Source organism: Plecotus auritus (assembly GCF_963455305.1).
Source record: "Plecotus auritus genome assembly, chromosome: 3".
Lineage (NCBI taxonomy): Eukaryota > Metazoa > Chordata > Mammalia > Chiroptera > Vespertilionidae > Plecotus > Plecotus auritus.
The window spans coordinates 136,673,660-136,692,649 of NC_137772.1; the positions used below are offsets into that span (position 1 = coordinate 136,673,660).

Here is an 18,990-nt window from a genome sequence, read left to right on the forward strand (position 1 = left end):
TGAAAAGAACTATTAGAAGCTTTCCTGTAAACTTCATACTTTCCTTGATAAAGACTCTAGAAAATACAATGAAATTTAGTATTTATGGGGACACAGGAGATTGGAAAAATTATAGTAATCTGAAAGAGAAATGTAACCTAGGTGAACATTGAGGGGAAACGTTTACTCTTTTGATATTTAACTCTAGATTCTAGAGTCTAGAAGTTACACAATCTGATAATGAGTTTGGTAGCTTTCTATGAGTCTATAAGTGATCTCTGTATTTCCTGGAGACTGCAGGGAGAACATAACTACCAGTGGAGTGGAAGGATTAGTCTTCCCCCGCTGTCTCTAGGCTCATTTATGTGTTTCTCTTTCATGCTTCTATAGTTCTCTGGAGTGATGGTGAAGAATGAGAAGTCAGCCCTAGCTAGTTTGGCTCAGTGGATAAAGCATCGGCCTGCAGACTGAAGGGTCCCGAGTTTGATTCCACTCAAGGGCACATACCTGGGTTGCAGACTCCATCCCCAGTGTGGGGTGTGCAGGAGGTAGCCAATCAATGATTCTCTCTCAACAATGATGTTTCTGTCCCTCTTTCCCTTTCTCTTCCTATCTAAAATCAATGGAAATATATTAAGAAAATAAAAAAAGAATGAGGAGTCAATTGCCTGGATTTAAACCTTAGCTGAGTGACCTGATTGAGCAAGTTAATAACCTCTCTGGCCCTGATTTGCCATTTGTGAAATTTAGATAATAATCATACCTACTTATTGTGTGAGGATGGATAAAGTTAATTATTATAAAGCACTTCTATCAGTGTTAATAAATGCTATGTTGAACACTAAATATATTATGATATAACTAGAGGCCCGGTGCATGAAATTCATATAAATAGAAGTTGCAGGGTATAGATTCTGGGAAACTTTTTTAAAGTGGCCAGAGCCCAGCCTGCACCCTCTCCCTCAGCCCAGCCTGCACCCTCTCCAATCTGGGACCCCTTGAGGGATGTCCGACCGCCCGTTTAGGCCTGATCACAATCCAGGACTGCTGGCTCCCAATGGCTTGCCTGCCTCTGCTTAATTGCCCCTAACAGCTTCTGCCTGCCAGCCTGATCACCCCCTAACCACTCCACTGCCAGCATAATCGACGCCTAACTTCTCTCCGGCCGGCCCAATTGCCCCTAACTGCCCTCTCCTGCCCATCTGGTCACCCCTAACTGTCTTCCCCTGCAGGCCTGGTTGCCCCCAACTGCCCTCCCCTGCTGGTCCGGTCACCCCTAACTGCCCTCCCTAGCTGGCCTGGTACCCCCCAACTGCCCTCCCCTGCAGGCCTGCCCCCCTAAACTATCCTCCCCTGCAGGCCTGGTGCCCCCACAACTGCCCTTACCTGCTGGCCTGGTCTCCCCCAACTGCCTTCCTCTGCTGGCCCAGTCACCCCTAACTGCCCTCCCTGCTGGCCTGATCGCCTACAACTGCCCTTCTCTGCAGATATGGTCTTCCCCAACTGCCCTCCTCTGCTGGCCTGGTCATCCCTAACTGCCCTCCCTGCTGGCCTGATCACCCACAACTGCCCTCCCCTGCAGGCCTGGCCCCCTCAACTGCCCTCCCCTGCAGGCCTGGTCCCCCCAACTGCCCTCCCCTGCAGGCCTGGGTCCCCCCCAACTGCCCTCCCCTGCAGGCCTGGCCCCCCCCAACTGTCCTCCCTTGCAGGCCTGGTCCCCCCAAACTGTCCTCCCCTGCAGGCCTGGTTCCCCCAAACTGCCCTCCCCTGCAGGCCTGGCCCCCTCAACTGCCCTCCCCTGCAGGCCTGGTCCCCCCAACTGCCCTCCCCTGCAGGCCTGGGTCCCCCCCAACTGCCCTCCCCTGCAGGCCTGGCCCCCTCAACTGCCCTCCCCTGCAGGCCTGGTCCCCCCAACTGCCCTCCCCTGCAGGCCTGGCCCCCCCCAACTGTCCTCCCTTGCAGGCCTGGTCCCCCCAACTGTCCTCCCCTACAGGCCTGGTTCCCCCAAACTGCCCTCCCCTGCAGGCCTGGCCCCCTCAACTGCCCTCCCCTGCAGGCCTGGCCCCCCCCAACTGTCCTCCCTTGCAGGCCTGGTCCCCCCAAACTGCCCTCCCCTGCAGGCCTGGTTCCCCCAAACTGCCCTCCCCTGCAGGCCTGGCCCCCTCAACTGCCCTCCCCTGCAGGCCTGGTCCCCCCAACTGCCCTCCCCTGCAGGCCTGGGTCCCCCCCAACTGCCCTCCCCTGCAGGCCTGGCCCCCTCAACTGCCCTCCCCTGCAGGCCTGGTCCCCCCAACTGCCCTCCCCTGCAGGCCTGGGTCCCCCCCAACTGCCCTCCTTTGCTGGCCTGGTCACCCCCAACTGCCCATAACTGCCCTCCCCTGCCAGCCTTCTTGTGGTGGCCATCTTGTGTGCACATGGGGGAAGCCATCTTTGACCACATGGGGGCGGCCATCTTGTGTCTTGGAGTGATGGTCAATTTGCATATTACTCTTTTATTAGATAAGATGTTCTATTTACATGTCTACTCCACTAGACTGCCAGTTCCTTCAGTGCAACAAAAATGTCTTGTTATCATTCGTGTTAGTAGGTGCTCATTTAATATTCAATCCATTGTTTTTTTTTTAATAAATACCAGCGAATGCAATACTCCTCTACTGTCATCCTCCCTCATGGAAAATATCTTACTTTATAAGGTAGTTTTGCAGAATCATATCTTATCTCCTCTCTTTTCCTAAGCTCCTAGCTTCTGAGCTTAATCTCTATGTTTACTAAGAGCTCAATAAACATTTGTTGTGTAAATTGAACCATAACAAACCTGCATACACCCATCATCATCACTGTCATTTCCTGCCGCAAATGTATACTCCAGTAATAGCTAACTGCTCACTATTCTTTAAACTTACCCTGTACTTCACGCCTCCATGCCTTGGCTCAGGTAGTTCCCATCTGCCTGCCTATCTCTGCGTTGTCTGCCTGGCAAACTCATACTCATCTCTAAATTCCAGCTTAGACTCCCTTCCTCCAGGAATTTTTCTGATCTGCTCAGAGACAGCCTACTCCCTTTCCTTCATTCCCCTCCCCCAACTTTATGTTTTTATGATTTCATTGCAGGCTCATGCTGGGTCTTAAATATCATAGAATCCAAGCACTAACATAGAGCTTGACAGAGAGCAGGCATTTAAATAAGCTTATGCAATAAATATATTGACCTACAGAATGATATACACACAGTCCTCAAATGAATTTACTTTTCCATTTTGGAATATGAATGATTACGCATATAGAATAGAAAAATGCAATTTGAGTTTCCTCTCCCCCATTAAAGGCAGTTAAACTACCCCTATCCATTTCTCCTTGTCTAGCGTACCTTTTGACATGAGGCATCCATTTGGGAGCACATAGGCTAGGTTTTGGAGTTCAATTTGCACATAAGGAGCAGGGCTAAGACAACTGGCTCACATAGGGCTGGGCTGGAGCCTCAGCTTTGTTGTGCTAATTATGGAAAGGTGGACATGACCCTGGAAGGGAGTAACAAAATCTCTGTGGACATGACATTTTCATGTTCATCAAAAGAGGGCGTGGGTTAATGAAAATGTCAAAATTACAGTTGTAACCATATGAAGACCTAGGTAAACAGTAAGAGAACATCTACATAGGAACATAAACAGACATGGGCTGGTGCAGAAAACTGGCCCCTGACTTCCCCAGGCCTGGCAGTGGACTAGATTTCTGGGACTCTGAAAAGGGACCGCATGTCTGTGTCAGCTGGGGTTGCTCAGATTGTTGGATTAGTGTTATTAATGCAAGTAGTTGCAATGAATTCAGAATGACTTTGAATTTAGATTTCATGGAGAGAGAGGTGTTGGTGATTCCAAACTGTCATCTTATTTTTGTGATTCCAAATATTAAAATTGCTTCTTATAAAAAATGGCATGCAGGCAGACTCATCGTGTCTAGTTCTAGACTGAATATCCACTGGAAGCAATCATTGCAATAAATTCAGAATTTTTATCTATCTCTCCCAAGCCAAATGGTGTGTGCATGGGGTAGGGCAGGAAAGGAATTTTTTGATACCTAATTTCCCCCGAGAGATATTAAGCTAGGAAATGAACTAATAATAAATGTAAAATGTTTGGGGTGTGGCTGGCAACCCATTGCGCCTGTGGAAATGCAGTATAACCTCACGCTGTCCCTTGTTTGGGGAAGCACAACTAAACAAACATTCTTGAGAGGTGCTTTTTTTTTGGGGGGGGGGGGCTTGATGCTGCTTGGCTATCCTGGTTCTTTGCTTCAGTAGAAAACTCTTGACACAGGAGGTTGTGTAACTGGCTGCCTGACCCAGACTTCATAGCCCTTCGGCTTGCCTGCCACCTCCCCCAAGGCCCGCATTCAGAAACCCCAATGGAGCCACACTTTCACTAACCCTGAGGTGTGTTGTCCCAGGCTGGTCAGATCCGAAGGGACTAGTCCCATGGTTGCTGGAATAATCTTCTCTCCTTTCTGGCACGTCTCCTCATCCTGTCCTCTGCTGGAGATCTGAAGGTCCATGATGTGGGCTGGGATGGCAGCAATTTAGAGAATCCGGAGAATTCTCTCCCACTACTGAGCAGGCTGCACACCCATGAGTCAACATTCAACAATGAGCCTGTGCTCCTGTGTCAGTGCCAGAAAAGTTTCTGGCTGGTGGAAATGTGTCCCCAGTGGACCTCAAATGCATATACTTTGAATAGATTGGTGTTGTTGAATATTATTCTAATTTAAAATCAACTGGTACTTACTGAACACCACTTTTACTAGACAGACACCCTGGTAGGTGTTTTACATGCATTATAATGTTCATAAGCACCCTATGAAGTGGAAATTATTGTCCTTATTGTAGAGGGGAGGAAACAAAGGCTTAAAGAGATAGTTAAGAAATCTACCTAAGGTCACATTGTTAATGAAAGAGCCAGAATTCAAAATTCAAATAAACAAGTCTGACACCTAAAAGACTTATAAATAGAAAAAGATACTATAAACCGTTTTAAAGCACCAAGTGTTTTCAAAAACTGATATAATACTGATTACTATTTTAGGTAAAAGAGAGTATAGAAGATTGGATAGGGATCCCCCAAAAGATATGTTTACATCCTGACAAATGGAATTTGTGAATGCGATCTTCTTCATAAAAAGGGTTTTTGTAGATGGAATTAAATGAAAGATCTTGAGATGAGATTATTCTGGATCATTTGGCGGGCTCTAAATCCAATGCCATGTGTATCCTTAACATGTTGCTTCCCTGGGCCTCAGTCTCCTCATGGGAAAAACAGCTGTGAGTGAGACACTTTGCATTCCTCACAATCTATGAATCAGGGATTTAAAAGCAATTTATTAATTTATTAATTTCAGAGAGGAAGGAAGAGGAAGAGAAAGATAAAAACATGGATGAGAAAGAATCACCGATCAGCTGCCTCCTGCACACCCTCCACTGGAGCTCAAGCCCGCAACCCGGTCATGTGCCCTGACCGACCAGGATTCGAACAGTGATCTCTTGGTTCAAAGGTTGATGCTCAACCACTGAACCACACCAGCCTGGCAGCAATGTTCTCATTTTCCCGCCAGTGGCCAGAGAGCGAGGATAATAATTATGTGATGACCTTTATCTTGGCAGAAATGTTCAGAAACAAATAACTAAAGCTTCTCTTTTAGAAACATGACCATTGTATTAATTGCATTTAAAAAAAATATTCCTTCTGTACAGTGAGTGGGCTTAAACCAAGGACTACTGGCCTTTAATTCCCAGGTGCAAATTTTAAGGCAAAACAAAACAAAACAAAACAAAAGCTGGAGAATATAGGGGTTAGCAACTGCCCTCTAGTGATAAGTGTATATTAATGGAATAAAAATCTTATTGAAAGTGCTACAATTTGGATATGGCTTTTTATTCTTTCCTCTGCGATGAATGTTGCCCAATGTTTTTATTCTTTTTTTACCTTTTTTTTTTCTCTTTCTGTCAGGAAGTCTTGTCAGGTCTCATTCTTCAGATGCTATAGTCCCTGTCTGATAGTAAAATTAATGGTAAGTATATCTTTTCAGCAGGTGGCATTCCAGCAATTGTGTGGCTAGAAAAGATAGGTGTTCTATTTTAAGAATCATAGTGTTTTGCCGTATGCAAGAAATACAGCGCAACTTGAAATGCTTGCTTTTAACTATGGGTTGATTACACAGGAAGAACACATTAAGAATCAGTGACAATTTTTTAAAAAGGTCTCTTTTAAAATAATCAACAGAGAAATGACAACTAGACTGCCAATTTTGAAACTAGGTCTCATGGTTAAATCTGGGGTATATTTTTTTTCCCATTATGAGAGTCAGAAGATTGTTAGAAACTTTCCTTTGCATCTTTGACCATAATTTCCAGTTCAACTTTCTACCAAAATATTCCATTTTCTGGAAATCCAACTGAGAAGGCAGAAAGGATGGGGAGCTCATTGCCCAGAGCCTAGCACATAGTGGCTACTTCATGGATGTGGAGTGAACAAATGGATGGTGCTCCCTAGCATTTTGATTTTGGTTATCAGACCATATCAAAAGCCTTATTAAATGAGTATTTATTAAGTGGGAAAATTCATGAGTTTGAACACAGAACAGAGACAGTCTTTGGAATCTCAACAGTGTAGAAAACACCCAAGTTGTGACTTCTTGGGCTCAATAAGTAGTACTTATCAAACACACATGTTCAGAGCAAGGTAGTTGCTGGTACCTCCTTAGAACTCTCAATGTCTAGGCTAACTGTCTTTTCTGGACAAGCGTCAAAATACTGCCCAGGGAGCTGAAACAATCCTTGTACAAATACCTACCAGCCCCAGGTACATTCAAGAGATAAACACAAGACAGATTAGGAAAGTGGGGGAGGTTGAAAGGAGCTGGATGAAGACAAAAAAGTAGCTGGAAGAGAGCGTATGCAAGACAAAAATGAACATAAAATTTTCTACCAAGGCTTGTTCTACCCTAACAAACCAGTTGACTTCCTTTCTTCTTCCTTAAACATTTATCGAACACCTACTAAGTGCCAGGCACTGTTCTAGGCCCTCGGGTTACAACAATAAACAAAACAGACATGACCCTGACTTCATGGAGCTTGCATCTAGAGAAGCTGATGCCAGTGGAAGAACAGCACGTGGCTCCTGATGTGAAAGGAAGCTGCCAGTCCATCCTCTACTCTCTAGCCAGGCCCAGATCAGGAGGGTTCCCTGGCTCCTTCAGGCTGCAGTCTCCCCTCCTGACTAATTGACAATCTTCCATTTATCTGATCACAGGGGGAAAAGGTGCAACTATGTGAGGTGATGATGTTAACTAAACTTATTGTGGTGACCGTTTTTATATCCTATATAATAAAACCCTAATATGCAAATCAACTGAACTGCAGAACAACTGGTGGGACAACCGGTTGCTATGATGTACACTGACCACCAGGTGGCAGACGCTCAATGCAGGAGCTGCCCCCAGTCCATAGGCCCCAGGCTAGCCAAGGTGGGTGCCAGCGGGGGCCCCCTGATCGCCCTGCCAGTTTCCCAGTAGATTGGCCCTGATCATCGGCCAGGCCTAGGGACCCTATCTATGCATGAATTTCGTGCATTGGGCCTCTAGTATGTGTATCAAATCATTATGTTGTATACTTGAACTTATATAAGTACAATGTTAGATGTCAATGGTATCTTAATAAAAGTGTGTGAGGGAAGAAGGTAATACAACAAAGTATGATTTTACAGAGTGCAGCAGTTAAATAAATGAAATTATAGTATACCATCTATTAGTCTCTAGTTAACAACACCTTTCTAACAGGTTCCATGAGAGCTGGAATAGAGTGTTCTCTCTCTGATATTTCCCAGAGTTTACAGACAGTGCTGGGCATGTAAAGGTTTTAAAGAAGTCTGCAGAAGGTAGTATTGTACTGTATTGAAACTAAAGTTCAGGCACACTGAATTAGTTTCCTGTGATCAATCTGCAGTCATAATATTTTAGAAAGTATAAATCAATGACTTCATAGGGGGAGTGCTTAATGAATAAATGAATGAATAAATAAGTGACTGGTTTTAAAAAATAACAACTAATATTTAATAATGCTATTTAATAATATCAAAAGCCATATTAGATGGATACTATTTGTATCTCCACTCCATGGATGAAGACTTTGAGGTTTCAAGTTGTTAAAGAACTTGACCAAGGTCACATTGCCTGAGAGAAGTTAAGACAGGATTCAAACCCAGAATTCCAATAGCTCTTAACACCAGTTATGCTGCCCACTAAGAGTAATGGCTTTGGGGATGCATTACTCGTATTCAATATTTTTGTCTGGTTTCTTCCTGGTGATAGACTTCCAAATACCTTGTCATTTGGTTTTCATGCTAATGTTGCCCCAGTTGCTAATTTGAATACATTTAGCATTTTTTCTTGTTTCCTTTTGAACACTGGAAGGTTAGTCTTTGTTCTCATGAACATAATATGTAGGTTTCCCTTCTCAGCTTCAGGGCTGACCAGAAAATTAGGTGTGACAGACAACTTTCTGTGAATATAGATTTAAAGGGATGTCAACTCATGTGCTCTCAAAATGCAAATACATCTGGGAGAGACAAGTAACACTGTAAACCAAGAAGTCTGTGGCTGGCCTGTCTTCCTTCCTTCATCTGTCCCCTCTCTTAATAAATATTTGTAGAGATAGATTCTAGTTGGGTCCTAGAGTTTTAAGGATAAATAAGTGTTCTCTGCTCTCAGGAAGGTCTTGATTCTGGAAGCAGATGAATATAAAAGGAATGTAGTACAGTGTATTAGATACTATGATGAGGCATTTATAAGGAAACCCCAAAGAAAGAAATACACTGCTCTACCTGGAAAGGTAAGTGTAATATTTCTTAAACTTAAAGTTCTTCACATTTTAGTAAGGATAAATTATAAAGATTATTTTCCAGAAGGTATATTTTGGTGATAGGAGAAGGTTTAGAATAAATATGAGTTCATTGAAATATTATGGAGGAAGAGAGGGGATGGCAGTGAGGAAAAGATTCACAATAAAAACCTGGAATTAAAGCAATAATATTGAACAGATTTCGAACTGAGCATAGATCAGGCCCTTCTCATATACATGAGTCTGTCCAATTGTCAGGCCACATGTAAAAACATTATAGTAAATAAATAAATAAATAAATAAATAAATAAATAAATAATAAATAAAAGCTGTATTTCTGTAAAAGGATTTTATATCTGAAATTCAACAAGGCAAAATAATTGTTTTGAATAACTGACAGCCACAGAGACAAGTATTTCTTAAAATACCCAGAGTCAGCGAACTTTTCCTATAAAGGACAAGATAGTAAATGTTTTAGTCTTTTGGGGACATACAGTCTGTTTCATTGCATGGCCAGAAAAACAGCCATAGATGGATTGAAATAATGGGTGTGGCTGTATTCCATTAAAATTTGATTTGTAAAAGCAGGTGGTGGGCAGTATTTGGGCCATAAGCCATAGTTTGCTAGTCCTAGGTTTATACCATTTAATATGCATATTAAAGTCCTAAGTTAGCTAAATTTAGATGAGGGTTTTGAAGCAAGGCCCCTGGCTCCTGGATGGCCAGCAGGGCCTCAGGCGGAGCTCTTTTCCTGACAATATGACTGAGCCTGGGAAGCTATCTGAAGGAAGCAGCCCTTTGACCAATGGCAGCTGTGGAAAAGATTAGAGACGTGACAAAGAAGAGGGGGAGGGAGCAAACGACAGACAGACAGAGGATCTTTGTGCTATAGATGGTTAGCTCTTTACCAAAGATTTGTGCTAAAGGTGGACTTTTTGATTACAAATATATAGATTGAGTGGTCTATGGCTGATGAAAAAATTACTGCTTTATTAATATAAGAATATTTAACATATTAACTCATAGATTATAGTTATTTAGTCTCTTATTCATTTAACAAACCTTGCCTTCTACATGCCAAGTATTGTACTAAGTCCTAGAGAAACAATATTTAGTAATTCAGGGTCATCACTAGATACCAAGATGTCCAAGTTACCTGCCTTCTAATTTCCTGTTTTTATTTTCTGTGAATTTCCATTATTTCATATTATATGATTGTGGTGTATTGAACTTCACAGAGCTTTTAAAGTCCTCAAGCTCTCTGGCCAAGTTGTTCCTTTGAATTTACTAAGACTGTTTCTGTTACTGTCTCACAAAGATTCTGCATGTCAATAAATACAGCCTGCACATAATCTTTTGCAAGTGGCTTAATGTGTCCTATCACTTAGCCTTTAGGTCTGCTAACTCCATCTTATAATCAAAGCTGGACACAGACTTCATCTGCTCTGGGAAGCATTCCTTGATTAAAGACCTTCAGATATAAATCTCCATCCATGATGCCTTCTCTAATCAAGCATGTACTCAAAATCTCCACTCAGATGCTTCATGGGTCTTCAAACCTAACATGTTCAGACTTGTAGTCAAGACCTACATCCCATCTACCCTTGTCCTCCTCCTTTGCTCCCCTCAATGTTATTTAGATCAGGAAATGGAACCATTTGCCACCCAGTGGTACAAGCCAGAAGCTTGGAGGTCATTCTTAGCAACTTCTTTCCCCTCACCCTTCATGGTCTACAATTCACAAAGCTTAGGTGATTGCGGTTCTTAAACAGCTCAGCATGACCTCTTTCTAACTCCACTGCCTCTTATCGGAGCCTAACCTACCAACTTCTCATACCTGAACCTTCTAATTGTTCTGCTGGAGTCCACTCTCATCTAAATCTCATGTCTACTCTGTATCCATCTGATCACATCAATCCATGCAATGGTTTCACACTGCTCTTTGGGGAAGGAACACATCCCTAAGACTCTGTATGATCAACTGTAATCAACACCTTCATCTTTCTCTCAGACTACTCTCTTTTTCTCTTTCTATGACACATCAAAATTAGGTGTCATTTTAGAGTTTTATTTTTGTTTGCACCTGTGGGAGATTTGCATGAATGGTCCCATTCTCCCCCAACTCTTGTTTCCATGCGATTTGCCATGTAACCTTTCAATGCTGTCCCACTGTTGCTGACACATAATTTCCTTTCCCTGAGTTCGGCCATGTGATTTGTTTGGGCCAATAAATCAGGCAAGATAAAGGGCCAGGCTCCAAGAAGCCGTGTACGTTTCTGCCTGTTCTATTGAAACTCTGCCTTCACCATAAGAAGGACATGCCTGGGGTGGACCTCTGCTCCCATGAAAAGGATGAGGGACATGTGGAGGGGGACTTCCCAGCTGAGTATGGCCTAGATCAGTGGTTGGCAAACTGCGGCTCACGAGCCACATGCGGCTTTCGAGCCGCAGTTTGCTGCTCTGTTGACTAATGAGTTTGCGACCACTGGCCTAGATCAATTAACTCTCAGAAGACACATAGATTTCTAAGAAACAATAACTGGTTGTTGTTTTAAGCCACTGAGATTTAGGATGGTTTGTTAGGTAGCAATAGCTAACTGGTACACTAACACAGTTATAGGCATTTTCCTGTGGCTTTGTAAATATCCCCTACATTTGTTCATATATTTATATCATCTGGGGTTGAAATCAACAAAGATTGCAGAAATGGACCTCATCTTTCCTATTTTGAACACAGACTCTTGCGTGGGCCAGGAACAATACAATGGCTAATTCCTTGAGGATTCCTTCGTGACTTTCCAAATGAAATGAGGGCTTTCCCCCAAATCCCACAAATTGGGTGGATGAAATTAGGCATGGAGCTTTCCCTTACAGCCTGGGAGGGATGGCAAATCCACCGCCACAACCTGAGGACCATGCTGAAAGTTCAGAGCTGGTTTCCGTGGTGACACAATTCACCTGTGTTCTAGATAAAAGCACAGTTGTCACAGACATTTTAAAGGCTGTCCTAGATTTAAACAGCACATCTTGTTCTTTTATCTTTGTCCTCCGAATTTCTCTTTGAAAAACTGTTGAATGTTTCATGTCCTTCCCATTTTCTCTACCTGACAAAACCTATTATTAAGTGTATGCTAATTAAGCCACAGGGCCAGTTCATTGACAATTCAAAATGAAAACCATTTTGGCTGTCATACCCTGCCCCCAAAAGCCACAGCAAAATGCTGTGCTCTAAAGGAGACTCTTAAAATTAAGATTCTTTACGTGAAGGTGTTAAGAGTGACATGGGAGCTATAAAACAAAGTGCCCTGATAAATAAGCCATCGGGTTTGCTTTGTCAGAACAGAAAAGTAGATGCAAAGTGAACAGTCAACAGGTTTTCATAGCGCCGGAGAAAAATAAAATACATACACACCTGGACTGATGCGATTCTTCTCCCTGAAATAGAAGTTAAAAACATACATTTTAGTTTTGCTTAAATCCACCCCAAATTCCAAAGCAGACATCTTGAAAGGAGAGAAAATTAACTTTTCTAGCTAACATGTTTTAGATTTCTCTCTTTCTTTTGGAGGGAGGGAGAGAAGATTAGAAATTTGAATAATCTGCTCTTTCTTTCCTTTTAAACTGGTCATGCAATGTCGTCTGTGAATTATGAGTACCTGCAAGAGGGCCACCTTTACTACCCCATGCGGGACAGACATCTCTCCTAGCCTGACCTCGGAGGGCCCTTTCTTTAGTGCCCTCAGGATATATAAAATGAAAGTGATCTAGACTTCCATCTCCTTCTTCTCCAACCTGCTGCATCCCTTTTACTTGAGATGATATCGGTGCGTCCAAAAGAGTGTGTGTCCCCTCAGCGGTCATTCCCGTGCTGTCTCCCACCCAGGGCCCTGGCCTTTGGGGAAATGTGGAAACGCCCAGGCCTGTGCTGCTCTGCGGTCCACTGGCTGAGAGAGAGGCAGGGGGCTTAGAGCTGTTACCTGAGGCCCCGGGGGCCCTGCAGTGGGGCTGGGCGGCCAGCGGCTTCCTCTCCCTGGAAGAGAGGCAGGGGGAAGGGACCCCTCGTGGACAGGCGGAAACACTGGAAGGGCAGCCTCATCTGTGGGCCTTGTTTGGGGACCCGAGGAGTCAGTTGTGTTGAGGGCCCTTTTGGGGTCCGGAGGCAATCTTGAGCCGAGTCTCAAAGGTGATAAGGAGTGCGATGAATTTTGGGGGCTTCCAGGTAGATCCTGGGAATGGTAACATGGGGAGCCTGCAGGCTCCTTCCAGCCGCCCCAAGTGGGCTCTTCCAAGATCTCCTGCTGAGGCAGGGAGTGCCTGGTCCCACAGCCATTGCCCCTTAATCGCCTCAAGGTGGGCGAGGTGGAAATCCGGCCTGGGGCCTGCCGGCTGAAGTGGAGAAGGCTCCCCTGGTTCTCACAGTGCTTCCTCAACAGGCTCCCCTGGGGGTGCAGAGGAGAGGCCCGGAGGCTTTGGGGCTGCTCTGGGCGGGATGACTCTGTCTTCCCCATGCAGCTAAGAGGCCGTGGGACTGGAAGCTGCCAGGGGACACTGTCAGAGCTGCTGTTCTCTGGACCACACTGGGGTTGTTCAGTTTCCGCATCCAAGCGCCACTCTCCCTCTAGGATGTCTTTGTCCTTTTCCAGAAGATAATTACAGGCAGGTTGTTGCATCTTTAGTGAGGAAGAGCAGAGTGTGGAATCTATCGCAAATGAGGGACACTCGGGTGAGAAAAAAGGTGTCTGACATTTCACATGAAAATTCTAATTCATCATAAGAGACAGGTATGGCCCAGTTTACATGATCAGCCTTTACGGTTGGAAGATAATTAATGTGAGTGAGTCCAGTTTTCTCATCTGCATAGCCTGCATGTCAAAATTGGTTTGCTATTTATTTGATATCCCTTCCAGGTTAAAAAAAACACAAAACTTTAGTGAGCTAAGAGACTTTTTGGGAGCCAGATAGCTCAGAAGCCAGATAACATCGGTATTGACCACATATTCTGAGCTCTTCAATAATAAAATTTTAGCAAGTCTATAATTCACAGTGAAACTCAGCAAGCTGGAACCCTTTAAGAATGAACACATTTGAATAGCCAAATTTTAAGGAGAACTAATAATTTCTTTTTTTGTGCTAAAAATTTTTAATTGCACCAACATTTTTTTAGTAGAACTTTTTCTATAGTGTATTATTTACCTCCTCAACCTTATACCTCACCATACTATCTGAAATACAATGGTTATAATCCACATTTAATGTAGTTCTATGAGGAATGCAATACTCGTCACAGGTTTTTATAGCATATGAGTACTTACTCCAAACAAAATGACTTCACACTGATATACTCCCTAATTTTTATTCATTGCTTCTTATTATATTTTGTGTACCTGACTATAGCAGCTGCTCTCCCCTTTAATTTGTTTCGTCTAATCGGTTCTAAGCATAGAAGTTAAAAAAAAAAATAAGAAGATGTGTTGAGGGAATTAATAGGCCCTTAGATTTACTCTTATCAGCAAAGAGGAGGAGCCCAGTGTTATGCACTGTCATGACATGGACCCTGCAGACTTTGAGTTCTTTTATACTTACGCCCTAGTTCTCATCTGGGTTAAGGCCAAATGAAACCAACAGGTACGGGATTTTAGATTGAGAGTTGTTTGAGGGACTACCTAGATACCAACTAAAGTCAATTCAGCTCTTGTCTGCAAAAGAAATCTGCAATTCTTAATGTTGGGTGTGCTTCAATATTTTGAGCTAAGGACTCAAGTGTACAGAACTTTCCATGTAGAATAAAAATGCACGAGGTCCCTTATCTGGGGCATCTGGGAGAGGGGAATACTAGTTAAGAGACTAGTTTCGTGAACTGGTTTTGTTTTCGGATTGATTATCTTGGCTGCTGCTTTAAAGGGTGATCCCAGCTTCGCTGGAGAAGATTGAAAAAGCCCATCTTGACCACTGATGAAAACAGATAGATTAGGTCTCTTTCCAGGCCCTACCTGGAGAGGCCAGTTTCTCATCCTCCCAACAAACAGGTGGCTGAGCTGAAGACTGGAGTTACAGGTACTTTCACACATGTACACACCCAGGGTTTTTTTTAAAAATTTTCCTCTTTATAGCACTGTCCACATCCTAGGCAGCCACACCCTAACTGGAATTCAGTGCATTCACAAAGGCACTTGCAGAATAGCTCCATCAGAATTCTTAGTCCCTGGGGTTCCCCTCTGGCCTTTGAGGGGTTAGGGCACTGCTTCAGATTTCCTTCCTAGTGTCCCGACACAAGGGTATGGTGGGCAGTAGGAGCTTATTTTGTCCCCTAGAATTTAAGGGTCATAAAGTATTGTTTAGTGGCCAGTGTCTCAAATATTGGAACCAAGGCACTAGTAACTGCTGACATAACTCCCCGCAAAACCAGAGAATCTTTAAATAACAGGGCTTTGGGAGGCAGTTTTCAGAGAGAAGGGCCCCCAGGCTCCCGACCATCTGCTGGCTCTCCCACCTCACCTCACTATCAGCTAGCCTGGGACCCAGGACAAGCCACACCCCCTTTGTTAGCCTCTGGGGCCCATTTATGAAGAGGCATCAAAGTACCTCCCTCACAGACTTGTTGCAGAGGTTCAAAGAGATAATGGCTGAGGGTCCTGGGAGGCTCTCCCTAAATGATTACCTCTATGAATATGATGAGGAGTCAAAAGTTACCAGAAAAATTCAGGTTCATGCTTCTCCTTTCCGGCCTCTAAAAGACTAAATCAATAAATAATATTATAAAGAAAATTCACCAGCCTTTAACCTGCCAAGCTTTAAGAACCCAGAAAACACCACCTACACTGTTGGGAGGCAATCTCAGTGTACCGGAAATTAAAGCATGCAGGTTAATGATTCAGCCATTCTTTTAGGCCTGGAGAAGCCAGCAAGACAGGACCAAGAGAAGCTGGTAGCAACAGGCTCTGAACAAACAAAAAGTGCAAGAGAGAAACCCAGACAGAGTGAAGGTTGCCTCTAATACCTGTGGGTGGTCTGTCTCTGAAGGCCACATTGTCCAGGTGAGTCCTGACAAGGGAGTCAGCAGAACCACAAAGCCAGCTGCCAGGCGAGGGCTGGGAAGAGCAGGTTCCACACCTATAACAATGGACCCTTCTCAGCCGAGTGTGGGCAACAAACTTGATACACGTTGAAATGAGGAACTGGTCTCTCCCCTCCTTAGAGACCTTTCCAGTTATTTGTTTATGAAAAAGCCTACAGGGAAGCAAGTTCAGAATAAGATCTCCTCGGAAAGAGTCGGGTGATTTGTTTCTGCTGAACAATAACTGATCCAGCACAGAAATGATGCAGATGAGGCTTCTTTGCTTCCCCTTCAGATGCTCAATGACTGGCATTGATATTCAGTAAGTTATTTCCAGGTTCCTATTCTGTTTATTTTCTTTTTTTAAAAAAAAAATGTTTTATTGCTTTCAGAGAGAGGAATGAAGAGGGAGAGAGAAATAGAAACAGCGACTAGAAAGAGACATCGTCTGCCTCCTGCACGTCCCCTACTGGAGAGCGAGCCTCCAACCCAGGCATGTCTCCTGACCTGAAATTGAACTGGAAACCTCAGTGGGTGGACCGTCGCTCAACCAACTGAGCCACACTGGCTGGGCTTTCTTTATTTTCTTAAAGGTTGTGAGAATCATTCCTTTTGAACTTACTTTGCTCACATCTAAAAACATTTTGTGTGGATCTATTTAATTAGTGGACTGTTTGATCAGCATTGATTGATAGAGGACTAGTTGTTGTTCTTGGGGACTAATTTGTGCATTCATTTTCACAAAATTAAAATGAAATGGAAGACATTGTATTTACTGGCAGTGTCGTGAGAGCAGGACCCTGAAGAACCTTTATTTGGTGTCTAGATGGAGACATTGCATTAATTCCCAAGAAAGCACCAAGTATTAAAAGAATATTTCTACAGACTCTTTATAAAAAAACAAATTCAAATGAATTCTAATTAAACCTAATTCACTGAAGTTTTCATTGCTTAGAATCATTACATTCTTGTTGTGAAAATTTCTTTAGGTCAGTGGTTCTCAAAGTGGGGTCCTTGGATCAGCATCAGCATTACTTGGGAACTTATTTGAAGGCCAATTCTGGCCCCTCCCACGTCCCAAATCTGAAACTCTGGGGGTGGGGCCAGAAGTGGGTGTTTTAACAAGCCCTCCAGGTGATGTTTACACATGTTAAACATTTGTGAACTGCTGCTTTAGGTTGAAAAAAAAGTTTAATTCATAGATCTTGGTCTTGTGATAACCTTTGTATTAGTCTTTACTTTTCTCATATTAGCTTTATTAGAATATTATTTATTTACAATATTGAATAATGACTTTACCTACTCCCTTCACCATAGTGGCCACCATCACTGCCACCAAGACAAACACAGTATCAAGGGCATTTCTCTACTTCCCAGCATGGAGCCAGCATAAAAATAGTCCAAGCTCTTGCCAAGGCTGCCTAGAAATGAAATGTTTCACTTTAGAAGGAAATAAAAATAAAGTATTTTAGCTTTTGGCTTGTCGTACTTTATCTACTAGTCCCCTCACGCACTCAGGATTGTAAAACTGTCTCTCCCGGGGGATAATGATAACGAGATATTTGATCTCCATCCAAAAATGTCCAACCTCTGGTTGTAACTTAAGTAAGAAAATCAAGAATCTACAAAAGGGTCATGAAGGACTGTCAGGGGAAAAAATAGTGCAACATGTAAGGAGAAAGGGCACAGAAAGGCATTTTGTATGGGGAAGGGACACCCTGGAGAAAAGCAGCTTCTCCTTCAAGATCCTGGGGCGAGAAGAGATAAACCAAAGAACTTACATACTTATATGCACAGCCAATGGACACAGGCAATAGGACCGTGAAGACCCGGGTGGGGCGGGGGGTGGTGGTGGATAGGAGCCAGGAGGAGGGGGGTAAAGGGGGAGGGGAATAGAAGATATCTATAATACTATCAACAATAAAAATATATATTAAAAGAAAACATTCCCCTTTGGACATTTATGTAAGGGTACAGGGGGAGAATTTTTGTATTAGTAAAAGTTGTATATGCATCTCATCCTTTATTTTGAAGATTATGGGAATTATTGCATGTACTGACTATATGAGTAAAATGTAAACTTAGTAGAATTGTCAAAAAAAAAAAAAAAGATCCTAGGGCAAATTCATTGAAAGTCACGGCAGTCCCTTCTCTCTCAGCGTGGCACACAGTTTCTCTCAGGTACTGCAGAGGGGCAGCTCTCTCATGCTTTCCGCCTCCTGCCTAGGTTACTCGAGCTAGAGAAGCTTTGGTTGGGGAGAAAGCATCTGAGATGTGCCCCATGCAAAGTCAAAAGCCTGTATCATGAATGTCCAGATCTCTGGCTGCAAACTGTGGAGTTTCGATTGGCCTTCCAGCTTAAGAAAAAGTAATCTAACATGAAAAATTAGGAGATTTTACAGAAAGATTTAGATCGTAAGCTTTTTTAAAAAAGTTAACCAAACTGGCAACACTACATTCCTATTCCCACACTTCCATATCTATATAGAACGACTAGATCTGAGGACAGGCTCCCTGCTTGAGATGGGTCAAGCCGCGTCCAGTTCACCACACTCCCTGCCACTCCCTCAAGTGTCCTGATGCAGGTTGATGTATGCTATTGATCACTGTGCTTGTAGAGTTTTATTTTTCTAGGTTCTTGAATCATGTTGAAATATAACTTATTTAGTGTGTTATGAACTGAAATATATGATAAACTCAACTGTACACTTGTGGTCTAAAACTTAAAGTCAAAGATTCATGAATCAGATAATTTTTAAATGTTTGACTTCTTGAAATAACTATTTCAAAGAAAGGTAGTTCTACTGAGCCATCTTAAATTTTGTACTTTATTCTTATAAACTATATTTGTAGTTTGCAGCTGGAAATCTGGACATTCATGATACTATTTTACTGGGCTCTGTAGTTATTCTATTTGCTATTCCTATATAGAGGGATATATTTATGTGGTTGGTGTTGATTTACAGCCAGGAAAGTGTTGGACTGAGTTCTGATAGTGTGTGGGTTTATATAAAAAAAAAAATCTTAAATAGGATGTGTTTTGAAAGAAGAAATGAGAACAATCCAATTAAAT

The 18,990-nt window shown here is 43.1% G+C and overlaps 1 protein-coding gene across 1 annotated transcript in view; it reads right to left on the reverse strand.

Annotated features, from left to right (window-relative positions):
* Positions 1-17,232, reverse strand: part of PLEKHG7 (pleckstrin homology and RhoGEF domain containing G7) — a gene marked incomplete at both ends in the record, with an annotated part of 80,127 nt that extends 62,895 nt beyond the window's left edge. The window contains 3 exons of the mRNA XM_080660163.1: positions 12,276-12,298; positions 12,841-13,562; positions 17,217-17,232. Of these exons, the coding sequence (XP_080516289.1) occupies positions 12,276-12,298; positions 12,841-13,562; positions 17,217-17,232 (761 nt within the window). The remainder of the gene's footprint in view (positions 1-12,275; positions 12,299-12,840; positions 13,563-17,216) is intronic.
* Between the last annotated feature and the right edge of the window lie 1,758 nt (positions 17,233-18,990).